Source organism: Perna viridis, chromosome 10 (assembly GCF_037379345.1).
Source record: "Perna viridis isolate PV_CMFRI_1.1 ecotype Kerala chromosome 10, ASM3737934v1, whole genome shotgun sequence".
NCBI classification, from domain to species: Eukaryota; Metazoa; Mollusca; class Bivalvia; order Mytilida; family Mytilidae; genus Perna; species Perna viridis.
In genome coordinates this window covers 21,145,329-21,163,938 of record NC_142454.1, presented here as the reverse complement: position 1 = coordinate 21,163,938, position 18,610 = coordinate 21,145,329, and the positions used below count along the sequence as shown (strand labels likewise).

The 18,610-nt window shown below is 33.4% G+C and overlaps 1 protein-coding gene across 9 annotated transcripts; it reads right to left on the bottom strand.

The window, feature by feature from the left end:
- Positions 1-5,562: 5,562 nt before the first annotated feature.
- LOC148604923 (heat shock 70 kDa protein 12A-like) lies at positions 5,563-17,728 on the bottom strand. 9 transcript variants are annotated; one of them, XM_088547403.1, is made up of 7 exons: positions 17,664-17,701; positions 16,075-16,158; positions 13,447-13,513; positions 11,857-12,243; positions 11,213-11,440; positions 8,896-9,058; positions 5,563-6,753 (listed from the first exon to the last, which is right to left on the bottom strand). In XM_088547403.1, the coding sequence occupies exons 4-7, from the start codon at positions 12,166-12,168 to the stop codon at positions 5,705-5,707; spliced, it is 1,752 nt and encodes a 583-aa protein (XP_088403529.1). In that variant the 5' UTR covers positions 12,169-12,243; positions 13,447-13,513; positions 16,075-16,158; positions 17,664-17,701; the 3' UTR covers positions 5,563-5,704. The 9 variants fall into 9 exon arrangements, with proteins under 9 accessions (XP_088403529.1, XP_088403528.1, XP_088403525.1 ...); XM_088547402.1 differs by having other exon boundaries at positions 17,660-17,678; XM_088547399.1 differs by lacking the exon at positions 16,075-16,158 and having other exon boundaries at positions 17,660-17,708.
- Between the last annotated feature and the right edge of the window lie 882 nt (positions 17,729-18,610).

The window sequence follows — 18,610 nt, the reverse complement described above, 5'->3', positions numbered from 1 at the left end:
GATTTGTTGATTTGCATGAGACAACTTAACATGAACTTACGTTAAAAAGACTTTGGTGACATTGTGTTCATTTCATGATCAACTTAGTTAAATCATCGAAAAAAAAGTTTCAATCATTAATATTGCAAATTTTTATCTAAAAGTAGTTATATTTTGTTGAGATATCAGATAAGCACTTTGCCTATTAAGTAGGTTTGTGCGGTTGTTATGTACATAGTATACATGAATATCCTTTTTTTTTTCTTTTTTTTTTTTAATTTTGCGGACATTAGACGGTATATACTAGTATATAAATCTAACTCGCATGCAGTCTACCTTCATTCCATGAAGATTATAACCTCCTTGACAAGTTTCATCAAAATCTATTCGGCGGTGGACGGACAGACAATGAAGGAGATTGATATATATACATCGCAAAGTTCGAGGATGTCTCTAGACGGTGTTGGTAAGATCAAACGACAAATTGGTTTTAGGTATCCATTTATATTTTTTTAGAAAAAAAGGACTAATTAGATAAAATTAGTATAAATATAGGGAACATTATAAATAACGCATTGCCACTTATAAAAGACAACGCTGAGTATGAAACTCAACGTGTACTAGTTTAAGCTAAACTGAATATATGTGTCATCTGTTTCTCCAGTGATAGTTACGTTTATTAGTTATATGTGAGAAAAAATATTTTTGACTTAAGTTTGTATCGGTAAGACTGAGTACCGAAGTTTCCCAGAAAATAATTCAAAACATAGTAAAAATTGCAAGCGTATTAGTAATCTGAATCGTCGAACATATACAAATTGTTTGACATTTTTGCCTGTTACATGTAATGTTAAAAAGTAGAAAATCAGGATGACAATCCTAGTCTAATTTCTTGATTTTATCCTGCGATGAGGTTATTTGTTAAACGAATAAAGGTATACGGTTATTTTTGTTTTGCTGTATCCGTACATTAGCAGGTTATCGACTTTATGGCTCCTCCCACTCACGTGATCAGCGGAACTACTTTTTTTCTGGTATGCGTAAATTAATCATGGCCGCCACCATAGATACGATATAAACAAATTGCGATTGCGTATCCGGTTAATCTATTTTTTTTTTTTTTTTTTTTTTTTTTTTTGCTGTTTTGTTTCGTTTTCACCTGAATGAAATAAAAGATTTTATGTAAACCAAATAATGATTTTTTTTGTATTTTTTTTTCACCGTCATAAATATGGCAAATCCCAAATCTCGGATTGAATTTCAATGTTTACTGACTGGAAGGACGAGGGACGTACGTCCAGTGTTTTTTATTTCGTTTTGCAACAAAGATTTGAGTTATTTCCATTTTTTTTAATTCCTAACTGGTTTTGAAATGACTTACATTTAACATGTTTCAGAGTATTTGGTTATTCTTGTACATTCAAATATAACAGTAATGTAATTGTATTAAATCATAGTACTATACAATATAAACAACGAAATATATTCTACCCGCTCGTTTGACAGCTAATCAATGCTGTACTTAACTGAAGAGGTACAAAATCAATCTATCATTTGAAATAGTTCAGAAAATACAAAGCATCAACTGAAAACTACGGTTGGTAGTGGTGGTAACTAGTAGGTTAATCTGGCAGATTGTAGTTATCTTGGTTATCAATATTAAATACCTGCCAAAAGATATACTAATCGTATGATACATAATGCAAGTGACTACAGCATTTTGGGGGACTAAGTCTGATAATTACATTTAATTCTGTTTTGTGTTTTAATTGTTTAAACATTATCTCTGGAAGGAAATTTGCTTTTTTATCATCCCATCATGCGTATCAAAAACACAATAGATTTCCAAATATTGTATAATTGCTATTTCCAGTACATAGTTTTTTTCCGAAAAAAGCCTTAAATTGCATTCACATCTATACAGGCACTAAATATTATGGCAATTTGCAAGTTATTAAGCATTTTTCTATCTATAGGATATTAGACTATAAACAATTACAGTTATAACATGTTATTGTAAAATGCGTGAAAATCAGAGCGCAAAATAAAAAAAGGTAATGTATCATCTTAGTTTTGCATCGGATTCGGACCGGTATAACCTGTACAAAGATGTTTAATCCAGTCGATATAGATCCAATAGTGTAGGATTTTCCTAAGAATTTGAGTGTTTATTTTTAGCTCACTTGACCTGAAGAGTTATGTAAGCTATTGGCACCAATATGTGTCCGTTGTTTTCCGTATTTTTTTACAAACATCTTTTCCTTTAAAACTTTGGAATGCTTAAATATTTCTTTGGATATCTTTAAAAACCGTGTGTAAGGATTTTTTTATTTCGCCAAAAAACATGGCCGCCGTTACTTAAAATATCATCCTAGTGGTCAAATTGCAGAATTTTGGAAATGACTCAAACACTAATGGTTCAACTAATATCTGTCAGGGATATAAATTGTTTAGCGTAATGGATAGACCTGCATGCCGAAAATTTCAGAAAGAACCGTTGATGGATGTTTGAGTAATGGGTCTTGAAATGGTAGGCTGTAATATCTTTAAAAATGACTATGAGAGATTTTATAATTTGAAAACCAGATGAAAAACTAAGACGCTCTCTATTGATTAAATTATTCTTATGACAACAGTACAGTAGGGTCAAGAGTCCAATTTTGAGCAATTACTTTAGAAGGTTGAATTTTAATACTACAAGTTGTATATATGTTTTTTGACCAGGTGAGCGATTCAAATTTTCTAGAGCCTGCTGTTCAATATCAATAACGCTTACCGCAGTAGAGAATAACTAAACACGTGTAGCTTAACAAAAATAAAATTTGTAATTAAAAAATATTTATATATGAGCATTTAAGGGGGCATCCAAGCAAAAACCAGGCAGTTGATGGTACATGATAAAACCATTCCGTGAGAAAACGATTACAATATGCCACCCATATCATAAGAACTGTCTGGTTTCTACATGCTGGATAATCTCTCAATTTGCTGACAACCGATACACAGATAAACATCGGCCAAATGATATGTGCATGGACTGAGATTAGTCAAACCATACAAGTCGGGAAGATATCAACATCGAAAAACCTAAGTGGTACCAATACCGATAGCATAACCGTGGTTGGGTTTCCCACGAAGTTTATTTCTTTTTGATTTTCTTTGTTTATTTTCTGTTGGTTTGTTGTTAGTGTTTTGGTTGTTATTTGGTTTTTTTTTTTTTGTTGTTTAATTTTGATTCGTATCATATACATACATGGATAAGCTTGATAACCAAACACAGTTATAGCTTCACATTTTAATTTCTTTAATTTCATGTATGTGAACCCACGTATCACATTGTATTTCTGCAAAGGTTGGGATCCCGTTCCTCAATATTTAATGATACAATGTATTTCGGTCTAAACACATGTGCAACATTCCAAACTATTACTTCCGGTCTTTGCTGAACAAAACGCATATCCCAGCATCAATAACATGTCGAAAAAATATGTAAGGGAAATTTTTTTCTGAGAACTGGTCGAAACATAAAATTGAATATTTCAAGCTTACAATAATTTTCAAAAAAATCCCAAAGTTTCACGAAAGTGGGTATAACTAACAAAACTATCAAATCCACCCTGTTTAATGAAACCAGCATAACTCTAAATACTAAAATCAGAAATGTACAAAATAGAGAAAGGGAGTTTACATGAATAAAATAAACAATTCATTAAAGTTTCATTGACAATGCTGCACGGATGTTGATTTAGAGTCCGAAAACAGAAAATATCCTACAATTTTATACTAATAATATCCCATAATTAGAAACAAATGGAAAATCATAAAGATCAAAAGGGAGTTCACGTCAATAGAAATAAAATTCACCTATGTGTCATCCATTTTGGTGGCAACATTTTTGAGTTATTATGCGAAGTGTGAACGACGGAAAAAACATAATACGCCCTGTCTTTAAAGCGTATATGAACTGTTTAACCTTTTAGATAGCTTTGTTTAGTTTGAATATAGTTTAATCTGTTGCAAAAAACAGCATACAGTTTTAGTCAAATGTAACTCCCGCTCCCCTCCCTTGAATATTTCTTCAACTCTAGTTTTTGTTTTGTATGGCGTCTCGTTTTGGGCAGTTGCATCATGTAATAAAGAATTTGTGAACGTTCTATCAAATGGGGACGGATTCATGTACGAACGGACAAACAGTATGATCACTATTCCTGCTTTGGGGACGTATAAGAAGTTTACAGCAGTTAGTTTTGAATCGACTAGCTCCTTATATATTGTACAGGAATTGAACTGATTGCAAGTTACTATTGTATACCTCTTGTAGACGGGAGTTTGTACACCCTCTTCAATCCATAACAATCAACATTTTAAAAATGCCCTGTCTTAACTTTTGAAGTTGTAATCACAATGTATCCGGATTCATTTTGGCATTGTTATATCGGTGTATTGAAGGCATTTCTTCTATTATTGTCTATGGAAAAAAAGTGACCAATTTTAAGTGGCTACACACTTTCAAAATTGCCAATTCAAAGAGGATTTAATGTGTGGAATACAGGTAGAATTAAACAAAAGACAAAAAATGAAGAGAAGGTGATTACTTTGTTTCAAAGAATTGTGACAGGTTATTAAAACATCTCAAATGCTAGAAGTAATTTGAACCAACTCAGAAATCAGTTAAAAAGTAACAAACCACTGATAGACACAGCACACACACACATCATAAAGATGTCTCAGATTTGAAGGGAAATAGTTTTTCATTCTAATAAGGAATGAAAAGACAGACATACACAAACTGAATTCGCATTCCTGCTCTGCTGACGAAACAATTCGAAGCAACCTGGGGATACATTGGCAAGGGTTAAACAGAAGAAAAAGTTAATTACAACCACGTGGTAGTGAATAATGTCAACCATGTGATTAAAAAATAAATCACGGAAACTCCATTTTATTATTGTTTTACCACGCACAGACCTTTTATGTCGATATTTTATTTCGATTTTAATAGGACTATTGCGGTACTGTTTTACATTTTCGGGACCTATCACGGTAACCTTAGACGCCATATTTGGCTGTACACTTTACGCTGTCAGTTGAAATGGTCACTAGTGAAACTTTCTCGGTGAAACAATGAAGGAAACAGAAAGGGCGGATTAAGTAGAACGATGTTAGATATGGCAATAGTTGTTGGCATCATAAGGTCACAGTGTTCACACATGGACAGGTACAATATTACAATCATTGATGATTGTTATTGTTTTCATATATGATGGCTCACGTGGCACGTGGCGAGTACTACCGTGTACGTGTGGAAGTGTTTTTTACGGAATACAATTGAACTTTTCTAAAACATTTCTTTAATACTTTTATTGAATATGAATTTGATGTTCATTCACGCTACTGAAATAAATGAAAAAGGCTGAAACATATCGGAACGTTACGCGAGTTTGTTTACATGATTATGGTGGGCAGTAATTTAAACACACACACAAGCCACGCCCAATAAGACGCGTGCTGCTCATATAGCAATCGAAAATTAACCACAGTGGTGGTCTGAAAGCCTTTTAAACACGTCATATAAGAACAGCGAATTATACATTCTTTTATTATAGATAATTAGGAATGGTACTCCGATTCAACAGACATTAATCATATAAAAATACTGCAAGCACTACTTGTTCTGATTTCGGTTTCATGTTTTGCAATATAAAAGTTTCAAACACACAGTTGTTTATAAAAAGTCGAAAAAAGCCTTGTATGTACTACCAGATGACGATTCCTTCGCTTCAACCATCAACTCAGTTTCTCCAAAAATCATATTCACATCAACTTTCAGTTTCTCCTCTACTTCTGGTAACTGAATGACAACCTTACCTAAATATTCGCAACCACTCTCCGTCACATACCTTGGATTTCTACTTTCACTAGCAAATATTTTCAAAAGCATTTCTTTTTGTCGTTTTTTAATTGTCACGTGCCTGCCACTCACAGCCTCGCCCACTTTTAGCTTTTGATCGGCTTCGATGTATTTTTTAAAAACATCTTTAACACGATCAACTCCGTCTATGGAGACTCGACGTTCTGGAGAATGGTCACCGGCTTTGTAAGGGGGTGATATGTTGATACCATAAGTATACCTAGATATTCTTTCAGATATTGTAGTTGGTTTATGTCCGTACAAGACTGCACCTTTGAGAACAGCTAAACCAGCCTCATCTGGAATAATAATCTTTTTACCTGGCAGTGCATCTCTTATGGCCGACTGCATAATAGGACATTCAGAGAAACCTCCAACCATTAAAATGGTATTCACGTCTCTCAATTCGCTTTTTGATAGTAATGATTTGACATGACTCACTAAATTGTTTTTGGGGTCTACGAATAAAGAGCGAAACAGATCGGCATTCATACGTAATTTATCCCCTACCCAATTAAGCTTCCCAGCATATGGCATCTGCTTGATGACATCTTTAATTTCCTCCCCTGTATCTTTCTCAAAACTCTGAACAAGAGCAACAGGTACTTTCAGTGTAACTTTTCCCTCGGTTTCATTGGTTATGTTGCGCTTTTTCGTCTCCATTTCTCGACCCAAGTCAAGAGCATCGGCTTTACTCTTATCATGAAACTTCCGGAAGTGAGCAGCCCCTACTATTTTGATCAGCAGCTGGTTAAATGCTTCATCTATACGGGTTCCACCCCATGACCCTCCGCTTGGTTTCTGTAGCTCTCTCAGTCTTCCCTCTGCGTCCTTCTGATGAACAGTAATATCAGCAGTTCCACCTAAAACCAAAAAAATGAAGTTGTAATGCTAGGTACACCCACATTCTGGCAAGATCTACGAGACTAATAGGATAGTTAATTGGAAAGAGTGAATAACCAAAATATGATCACGAGTGTCGAGGAACGCCTATTGTGAAACGCAGGAGTTAAATCCTAATGCGTTCTTGACAGAGTGATTATATTTTGGTTGTTCACGATAACTAATTGATTATCCTAATATTATATATATTGACTCCCTTATTCGGTTGCTATTTTCAAAATAAAATTCAAATTTTGTGAACGGCGGATAGATATACACTTCTGTGAATCAAAATTTTAATTTAAATACTTTTCACTGTGGAGTCACTCCTGTCCTTCACTGTGACTCCACTAAAGTAAAAACTGGGATACAATTTCTCCATTTCAATAGTTTTCAATACTTATTTCTGTCAATTACTTAAGATGTTATTAAACTGCTAGAACAATTCAGTATACCTTCGTATACAGACAGGAGAAGTTAATTACAGACAATTTTTGAAATGGTGACTCCACTGTGGAGAGTGGAGACACTTTTACTCCACTCAAAATTAAAATTTGTGTTGACAGTAGTGTACATGTTGTATGTTTGAGACATTTTTTGGCGGGAGAAAGTTCGAGAGTGAAATTACCGGTAAATCGCTGCTATCCATATAATAAAGAAAGTTAATGCATTGGACAACATATGTCCTATCTATATAAAGCCACATAACAAATTTGAAAATAAGGAAATAAATCAGGGAAACTCCATTTTATCATTGTTTTACCACGGGCTGGCCATTTATGTCGTACTGTTTTACCCCAAATGATAGACAGGGGTTAAATAACGACATAAATGACCCGCCCGTGGTAAAATAATGATAAAATGAAGTTTCCGTGATTTATTTTGATTTTTATAGGACTAACTTCTTCATATTTTTAAATAGACGTAGTCCATGTGTTGCACGAAATGTTGGTCATATGTTTATCTTTTTTTTTTACCATGGATGTGGTCTGAAGAGCTTTGAAGCACGTCATATCAGAACGATCAATTTATCAGGGGTTTTAAAATAAATGCCTCGATATTCAGACTATGGGCGAACGGACAAGGTAATTCCAATATACAACGTGCGCCCATCGGTTTATTGGGGGTATAAAAAAATCTACGGGTATTATTGATTGGTTGGTTACAGTTTCGTGTATAGTTTGTCGTATTGTAGCATGTATTTCATGTATTTCAGGAGAAAAATATTTGTTTGCTTAAACATATCTTGCATTCCACTACCCCGTGTCGACGCCTTCATGATTCAAAATTATCCTCTAGCTTCAACAGAATATGCATATATTTTCTAGAAGTAGTATTTTACTGATATGTCTGCTTTGTAAACAAAACCTAGCTTAACCCCTTTTCCTGTAAATACCACAGAGTTATAAATACATTTGTATCAGTACTAATATTATTCTTTGATAGCATTCTTAGAATAGCATCACGAAGTTTGACTAATTGTTGGAAAGTCATATTTCTTTATGAAAGACTAAGACACATACGGTATGGCGGAGGATAATTTTGGCGTATTTAAGCGGTCTGCAAAAAAAATCCCAGATATTTACTCACACCTTACGCTACTTGTGCACCAATAAGCAACCATCACAATAAGAAATGCCAAAATTTTACCTGTACCATTTTGCCTCAAATTTGCCATATTTTGCACGGCCAAAATAACCCTGCATACAGTACTAAGTACAAATTGCTTTACTCAAATTGTTCAACAAAAATCTGCTCTAAGTACATTTTGAAATTAGACACAGAAAAAAAATGTATTTCTCCCTGATAGCATGTTATGAAATGTTTCCTCATCAAATCTACACGACCTACTTATCATTATTTTGTACTACATGTACATGTAGATATCGTTATCCACATATTAGTGTGTTTTGTTCCCAATGGTGTCAACAATGTATGATATGAACATAGGCCATAAAATCTATAGTTTCATCCCTGTGTGCCTGTTTTTTTTTCAACAAACAGCTCCCGTGATTTTTAACACAACCCTGCATGCCCATGTTACTTAAAATAACCTTTCCAGTAGGACTACACCTTTATTTCAAAGGAGGCTAAAACTAAGAAATCAGACAAATAACACTAACCCCCTAAATCAATCACCATGTACTTTGACCCTTTGCCTGAGGATGTGAACTCTGCATTTCTGCCATCTTTGTCCTTCACCTTGTCTGTTGGCAACAGTTGACAATACAGTGATGCTGCTTCAGGCTCTAAACATATACTTAACTGTTCACCTTTTATTCCAGCCTTTATAAAAGAAAAAAAAATGTCATTTGAAATAAGAGAACATTTTGTTTAACATTGAATTAAAATACTGCAGTAAAGTTTTATTCCTGGACATGTATTACATCTCGTTTTTTTATCGTAACCCTTCAGGATATTTGAAAGTTCTTCCAGAGAAATACACCTACACATGCATGGAAACATCTGCCTAAATTAAACCTCTTTAAAAAAAAATATTTCGTTCACTTTAGACAGTTGTTCGGTTTTCAACGCTTCAAAATGCAATGAATTGAACTAAAGTGGCTTTTATTCATGTTTCAGTTAATACTCCCTTCACATACACAAATCTTTACAAATCTCCAAAATTTAGGATAAGTAAAACTAACACAAATCCTTGCGAAAAAAAAAAGTTTTAGGGGAGATTTGTGAGAGCTTTTTGGACAGTCACTTAACCATTTAGGCCGAAAAAAAGATCAAGTTGTGTTTCCATCACACATCTCTAAAATTTTGAAGGTTCAGTAGGAAAGGAATTTTTAATTTCTTTTATTTTTTAAATTTTGTTTTAAATTTTGAAATGAAATAATTATGTCACCATACTCAGAATACAATAAAAAACAAATCTGCAGAGATTAAACATGAAATAGACTTAGTTCCTCTTTGTTTTTTTTTTCATCTAGGATAGACAAAATGTCTTTGGCTTTATTTTCTTGTTTTTTTTTCTGTAAGACAGTCGCCAGGCTTTTTATTTTTTTTAAACAATTATTAGAAACTTTTGGGTAGAGGGGTCCGAAGGAGGGTCGGTAGGGTGACCGGAAACATAATATTTTTTTTTGCCAAATCTAATTAATATCTAATTTTAATGTTTTAATGTTTTGACCTCAGTGCATGCGATGGCATGTGTTCCATAAAACATGATATCGCATGCACTCAGCTGCCATAATTATATAGAATGATTGCGGGTACATTGCGAATCGTAAGATTCGGTCCAAGCTTTACGGACGATTGAAGTGTAGTATATGATAACATGACGAGTTTTTACGGCTAGAAATGTACATGCACTTGTAGTTTAGTTGCGAGTGTTTCACGATCGATAATGATTTTTCAATGCATAAACTCATATATTTAAGCCATACAGCCCAATTCATTCTTCAATTGAACATTCAGGGAGATTTGACATGTTTTATGAGAGAATCAGGGTAATATTATACCAAAACTTATTTCGATTTCTTCTCCCACTGGCACGGCAACCTAACTCTCTTCGTCTTAGGCAAAGTATTCGTATATATTCGCAATTTATAGTGCCTGTGCGAATTCGTGTTTATCTGTTAGTCCATCGAAATACGATCGTTAACTACACGCAATCATTCGTAAATTAATTGTAAAAAAAAATTTTTTAAAACCAAACAGAAAAATTCTTGGGAATGCTTTATGGTTTTTTTGTGCAATGGGTTAACTATACCTTAAAAATTATTTAGAGTGGTTTGCGAGCTCTTTACGAATAAAATAATCAGTAAAGATTCGTGGACATTCGTGTTGACATATAAAAGAAAAACTTCCATTTCCTTTTGGAGTCGATACGAATAGTTGCAATGACTACAAATTAATTATTCGTAACAATCCTAAAAAAAGATTCGTGTATGTGAAGGGGGTTTAAGACAAGATTCATCAACTAGCTCTTTTAATTCGTCCACCATGTTCCCGCATTTACAAGAGCTAGTTTTAAATAGATTGGGTTTCACTGTATTAAAATGCCCCCAAAAATATTAGACGCAACTACATGTTAAATGTGATATCTAAGAAATTTTAAGGACTGCTTAGGAAATGTAGTTCGTTTAGGACTTTTTTGTAGCTTTAAAAACAAACCACTCCACGACCAAAAATTGTTCAATTCACGACAGGCTTGAATTCCAAAGCAAAATGTTCATGGCCGAGTATATAAGAAAAACGAAAACATGAGTCTTAAACTACACTCTCCTTGGCCGAAAAGTACCAGCATAGACACGTTCCTGTTACTTCCAGTGGTACATGTGTGAAGAACACTTTTCACTTTCCGATAAAAACTTTTTAGTTTTTTTTACAACTGAGGCTGTTAAAAAAAATAAGCGCCAACGGGTCTATTAGCTTAACCTGTTTAACAAAGTAAACAAATTATAAGTTATTTTGAACTAAATAACACACCTTTTCTGCTGCTTCTCTCATGAACTGCTTGGCCGGTTCTGTCCAGATGGCAGGAACCGTCAGAACCCAGTGTATATCATTATTATCCAAACCTGTACCACGTGTTTCTAGTGTATTCAGTAAGTGGTCTTTAAGGTACTTTATTACCATAGAGAAAATGTCTATCGCAGGCATTTCTTTGTCTCTTTCACCAGTGTCATCTTTTACCATGGTTTTCCTTGTAAGGTGCTGTCAAATAAGACAAAAAATAGGATATACTTGTTAGCATTTTCGAAACAGTAAAATTGCTGATATGAAGCAGAGGTGGAGTGTGTTATAAGTTTAACATGAAGAATGCAAAGTGTGTGTCTCATCAATAGAAAAAAGAAATCACAATCTTGTAAAACTGTACACTCTAAGGTACTTAATTAATATGGATGTAGTGTGTAAATGCATTATACATGTAGGGCTAGAAGTTAACAACATCCATTTTTGGGAAGCATTTGCAATACAACTGTACTAAAAATACTTAATTGAAACTCAATAACAGAAATAGACAATATAGGTAAGAAGAAGGACTACATTGCAATCGTGTGTTTTAACAAGTATACAATCATGTACATTGTACATGTGTATGAATATGTATACTACATGTGTATTTTTACCTTTGTTTCATGTAGCAACATTTTAAATCTACGAAAATAATAATAGTCATGGTGCTCATCGTCTAAGGCAAATTCAGAATACTTGTCCTCGGCATCATATCCAAAGGCTACAAACTTTCTATTTTTGTCCAGCAACACAACTGTAGGTGCCTTTAACGATATTAAACTTCTGGAACCAGCAGTCCACTGCTGATTGGTTGATATCTTCATAGGGTCCGTCTCATAGTCAGTTTTAAATGAAAATGCATATCCGGAAAACGTTGTTCCAAAGTCAATCGCAGCAACAAGAATTTTATCTTTCTTGCCCGGCATGGTGTGTTAAGTACAGTTTCCAGTTGATGTTTTTAACTTGATAATTGTATTAGCATTCCGAAAGTACTGTTAACACTGTAAATAGAAATAAAAAAAATATTAGAATGATAATATATGCATCATATTGCAACTGTCAATGAGGAGTTGTATTCGGAATAAAACACACATGAGATTACTCCTACAACGTAAGAGGTTGGAATTCCATTCTCGTTAGGATGGCACCAAGTCAGAAAATAGCTTGCCAGACAGCCTCTAACAATGCTGGAATAACATGAGAATGGACTTATTTTTATCATAATAAATTATCACACGAAAGTTACTTCAAACTGCTACTAACTGACTTTGTTATGGCCATATGTACAAGTTTATCTCAACAGTCCATTATTTTTGGGAAGATTTTTTTGGTGAAAATAACCCCGCATCGTGTCCATCCTTGACTATCTGTATGCCTGTCTGTGTGTACAATGAAATCTGCTTTCTTCATTTTACTTCAGGTTTTAATTCAAATTATTTCTGTTTTGATTGGTATATGTTAAGTTTGTTTGGTATACATGTAAGACATTATACATAATGCTTCATGTGAACAAAAAATTTTTGATATAAATAAAATCCAATAACTGTGTTCTTATCCAATAAATTCCAACCCTGAGGTCCCCCTGGTAGTTTAGATTGGTAAACCTATCCCTTATAGCTGACAAACCTGTGCAATGGAAAATTAAACGTATTTCGCTTTCAACAAAATATTTACAGTATTTGCAGAATCTTTGTTCCGCAGTAATAAAGGGTCCTTTATATCTTCCAGTTTCAACGGCTAAAGGATGAGCATCGAAGTTCCGACAAATTTATCCAAGTTGAACAAAAGGCATTTCTGCAGTTCAAATCCCTGATAAATTTTACTATAAAACTGAAGTTTTCTTGATTCAGTTTCATTTATATGGGATAACTGTGTAATAATTTTATTTGAATAGTAAGACTGAATTTCGTCTAGGTATAACTCCTCAGGATGTAGTATCAAGTGGTTGATTTCTAAAAACAACTTTGATTCGTGAAGGGAGATTTGAATTCTCTAATTTTATATCTTCCTCATATGCTGAATGTAATATTGTACATATTCTTATTACAGACATTTTGTTGCAATTTTTCTAATCTTGTAAAATTACTGAACATTAGTTTAAATATGCTAAAACAGAGTGGATACAATCCTAGTTCTGCAGGTACTGCTACATTTGAAGTCTTATCATGAACACTAAGAACATTTTTCATCACCATATTTTGTACCTTTTCAAAGGTTCAGGTACCAACATTTTCCAATTTAATCTTAAAATCTGATATCCAGACCTCTGACCTGTAAGTAATAATTTGAGAAATAATTGGCTCATACATGTATAATTTTAACAAGTTCTTGGCAGAAAGATTTTCTGTATTTTGATTGTTTTTTATCTCAGGCCAAAGAAGGCCTTCCTTGCCTTCTAAGATAGGTTCTCTGAGGCTCTAGTTAGTTTTCTTATGATAAAAAAATTATACCTATAGGTACATGTATTTATATTTGCTCACAGTTTCTGTATGGTTTATATAAAAATAAACATGTTAATTATCATGTCACCTTTGCTTCTATGAAAATGTCATCAGCTTTGTTTTGTTGTTCATACTAAGACACCACTGTATAGAATATGATTTACAGTTTTGAAGTCCTGAAGGATATCAATTCATTGCCATATATACATACATGTAGTGTTTTAAGTATACTACAAATATATGGTCTGTGGTTCAGTATCCACTTCTAGAGACACCTTGATTGGAGCTAATTAAATCATTTGATTTAAGGAAATAAAAATATTCCCTAAACAACCAGTTATAGAAATACCTCTGTAGTTATTGAAGTCACTGGGATGCAATCAAGAATTGGTTCCTGGCTCTAAGGAAAACTTCACCTTCTAAAATTCTATTGAATAATTTTACCAAAACTACTGCCAATTTTCAAGAATTCATTAAGAATCATGTCTGTATCTCATTTTTGAGACATTTTTTTTTAATTACAAAATGCAATTTTTTACTTTTGGTTAAAAGAAGAATTTAATATGTTACTTGTAGAATTTTCTGAGATGTTTTAAAAAAGCATCTTGGATTAAGTGCTTTTTTGTTAGAAGCTTTTATAATGTTTGATCCAATCAGAGTCAGGTTGGTTGTCGCATAAAATTTCTTTTATTTATCCAATATTTCGACATTTTTTTCTCAATACAAAATGTATTTGAATCTTCAATAGGTTGACGTTGCTTTAGGAAGGTGAAAAATGAAGATTTTTTTGCATTTTTGTAGTTGAAAACCTGATATCCATGTAACACAAAAAAGAAGAAATTTTCTTTAAAAAAAAAATACCTATTACATATTTTAAAAATTCTATTGGGTGGTTTACAGGACAGCTCCTTACATTTATAACTGGCCTAGGAATGCAAAAGATGGTGTTTAGCATGTTTAAGTCAATCTCTTGAAATAATATATGTATGTGTTAAAGATAAAAACCTTCACATAAATAATGATAAAAATTATGTTCTTTAATTACACTATAATTACAGATGCATGTACATGTAGAGATAAACTTTCTTTTGATGTAGAACTCCTGACAGAAATGATGTTAGTCATGCCAGGGCCTCTATTTATCTAGTTGTTCTACATGATATGATTACCAGATTTCATTTTTTCTGGGGGGAGGGGATTCTGGCTATTTACGGCCAATAATTGTGTTAATGATTATATAGAATATGAATGACGCTATAGAATCAGGGGTTTAAATTAAAAGTGGTCTGAGGTCCAGAGTCCCCAATTTCTGAACCAGGACCTATGCATTCTTTTTTACCTTACTCCTGGACCTCCAATTTCTTATATACATGTAGAGACTCTAATAAGGACTTTTCTCAAGAGGACCTTTGATTTGAAACAGAAAAAGTCCTGAACCTTTTGCTCTTGAAAGCTAATTTGAACCTTTGACATTACTGTGTCCATGATTCCACTGTAAGTTTTTATTGTGTCATGCCCATTCATGACTACATTTTTTTGTACATGTACACAATAATAATGTTCCTTAGGTAAAGAACTATACCACTACATTGAGATTTATTTAACTTGAATATTTAATGAATCAACTTAGATAATATATTTGTGTTGGAAGCAATGTGTGTTTTAATTAAATCTGCTTGCAATGGAAAATAATGTATAAATCCAACCAAAGAGGTTTTCATGTTTAGAATTAATGTCACTATCGGCCCCTCCAAACTAGAGTTTTGACATTTATCCTGCTAACTGATCCAGATACAAATATATAGGATAATGGAATACAACTGTCTTAACTCTTCCATTTGAATTATATGAACTTTCTTTCAAAGTACATGTAGGGTTTCTACATAGGACACATCCAGATGCTTACAAGGGTAGAAAATTCACCACAAAGTCTAATTGGAAACCACGGTATCCATTGTGTGTATATGCATATGGTATAATGGATTCTCATTTTTTCAGACACGTGCATAAGGATAAAAATATGTAACATCATTCAAATAGCCAGTGTTTGTGTCAATTTTGAGTTTTAAGATCAACATCAAATAATTAATCAGGTTCCACTTTTTTTTTTCAGTGCAATGCCTCCTTATTTTTCACCACCCAAGAAGACTATACTGAAGATAGGCATGACAAGGAGCTGCTACATGTAGCATTCACATTTTACATACTGGCATGTGACAAGTATTGAGATTTCTTCCCTAATCCATAAAAAGATCTAACAATCACAAATGAGATGTCATTAATCATTTTATGGTCATGATTCAATTCTCACTGCACACACAACAGAAGAAATTAATTCTATATAAAATTATACTGCTAGTAAGCCTACTTTCGAATTTGTACATTTTGTACCTGTTAACCTTTTGAATGCTCAAAGAGAGAGATCTCCTTCTTTTTAACTTTACAAGAGAGAGATTTCCATGATGACCTTTTTCACTGAAAAAAAAAAGATTGATTGATTGTTGAGGTATAACGCCCAAGAAGCAATATTTTGGCTACATTCAGGCAATGAACATGAAAAGGATGACAAAATGAACACGAAATGAAAAATGGGATGGGACACTAGGACATTAGGGTTGACAAATTTTGATTGCCACTAGAAATTATATATGGGAGGGATGGGTAGGGTCGGGCAATTTAGCATCCTGTGGCAGAGCACAAAGGTTTCTACTCCCATCGACTACCACAGCAGGGTTCCTTAATGTGCGTGGAACCCAGCATCTTTCCCAACATCGTGCACTACTATAGTTTGCGGTCAGGTTTTACATATTATAGCCTGACAACCCCAGTATGAAACAAGCCAGGGGTACCCCATTCCACCACCTGGGGTACACACAACCTAGTTGTTTTGAGGCAGAGCATCCTAGCACCAGGGTTCTGAGCACTATTTAGTCGCCTTTCACGACAAGCTTAGTGCTGTTGCGGGTCTATTCTTTGCACATCCGGACCTGCATGGGGCAAAAAAAAAAGGGGGGGTAATTTTGCTAGAAATTCAAGTACAAAGATTAAAATCTATGAAAATCTCCATAATCTACAAAGAATTTCTAATCAAAATTTGAGTATTTAGTACAACAAAATGATTAATTATTCATTGCATGATTCTCAATGATTATTATTTACATAAACATTGTATTTATACCAATTTAGTAATTAAGTCATTTTGAACATAATTTGTGCAATGTTTCTGCTAAGAGGGAGATTTGGGGGAGAAATTTGTGAAAGAGGGAGACTGACCCAAAAAGAGGGAGTCTCCTTCTTAAAAGGGAGAGTTAACAGGTATACTTTTGAATGTTAAAAGGTTACTCCTAACATTCTTTTTTGAAATGTCATACTGAAGTGATGTGTTACAAATGCAGATTAAAGAGTAGAATCTATTGTCAGTTAAGGTTTAAAATGTCTAAAGAATACTGATCTCTCTTTTTATTCTTTGGGAAGTATTTAAATAAAAAATACATCCTTTATTTCAAGCGAAAGACAGTAAGATATGAACAAAAAACAAAGGATAACTATCTTAGGTTTTCATGTCACGAAACATGTAGGTTTTATAAATACATGTAGATCTGGTTGAAGTGGTTGAACATGCAGCTTCCAAATGTGCCCCCTTCAACTCTTAGTTTTACATTATTTGTACTCGCCGTTTTATATAACAGTATTTAGCATTACAATGGATTGTGTATGAAACATATTTGTTCAATGTTTTTTTTATCGCTGATATCGAAAAAGAAACAAACAGTTCGATTTATTGCCAGCATTGCAGCAAATATGCAGTGCGAATGTTTTTACTTCCTGGTAAAAATATGCATCTATAGTCATAAAGCAATAAGATCGTGGACAATATCATAGCACTGTGGTTAAAAAAATAAGTTTTCATCACCTTACAGTGTATATTCATCTACAAAATATACCTATTACTGATAATTTCATCTGGTTTATTTACCTACATCTGCACCAGAGGGGCTGTATTGACGATGACGCATGCGCATTATATTTTTAACTTTCGTTTTCGTATAAACAATCATGGAGTAAATTGCTGATGACAACAGTGACAACCGGTAAGTGTCTGTTCGTATGCTAATCAATACGATTCTTTAATACTTACTTCTACTTATTACTTATGTATTATCAATTGTTCACTACTCGATGCTAACTTATCGTCTTCTATAATTTTATTCACCCTCACGTACATGCACATGAAATGTATTTTATCACTGCTTAATTCTATTAGTATTACACACAATACGTTCATGGTTTAAGCTTTCGATAACTAGTTTGAAAACACAGTCAGTAGCTCTAGACACTGCAATAGACAAATACATTTTGAAAATAGGGAGGGTCATGGCATACCTGTAATTTATGATTATAATATATATGGGTCAAGGATTTATATGATTATTTGACGGAAAAAAAATTACGAACAGAGGCATTTATTGTTAATAATAGTATACTTTGTTTTATACCCAAAAAATGTAATTTAGTTGAAGCCCTACACATTACTGCAATATTGTACTTGAAATTTAAATGTAGACCGCCAAGATAAACGGGTTTTTACTTGTTCATGCGTTATTTAAATCTTTCTGTTGACCTACACATTGTTAGCCATTTACGTTTGTGATATTACCTTAATGTTTAGAGGTAATCATCAGGAAATGGGCCAGAAATAATCTTTACAATTCACAGTCTTAAATGAGATTTGTAGATATTCCACTGATATGATTATGCTTCATATTTTAAAATGAAATATGTACATTTTTATACGGTTGTACTGTTGTTTTGATCAATCTACAAATGTACATGTACCATGTATTGTTATTTTCACTGATCAAAGTCATCTTGTGTGGAATGTGTGGTACAATGTATAGTAACAAGGAAAGAACTTTTTTTTTGCTAC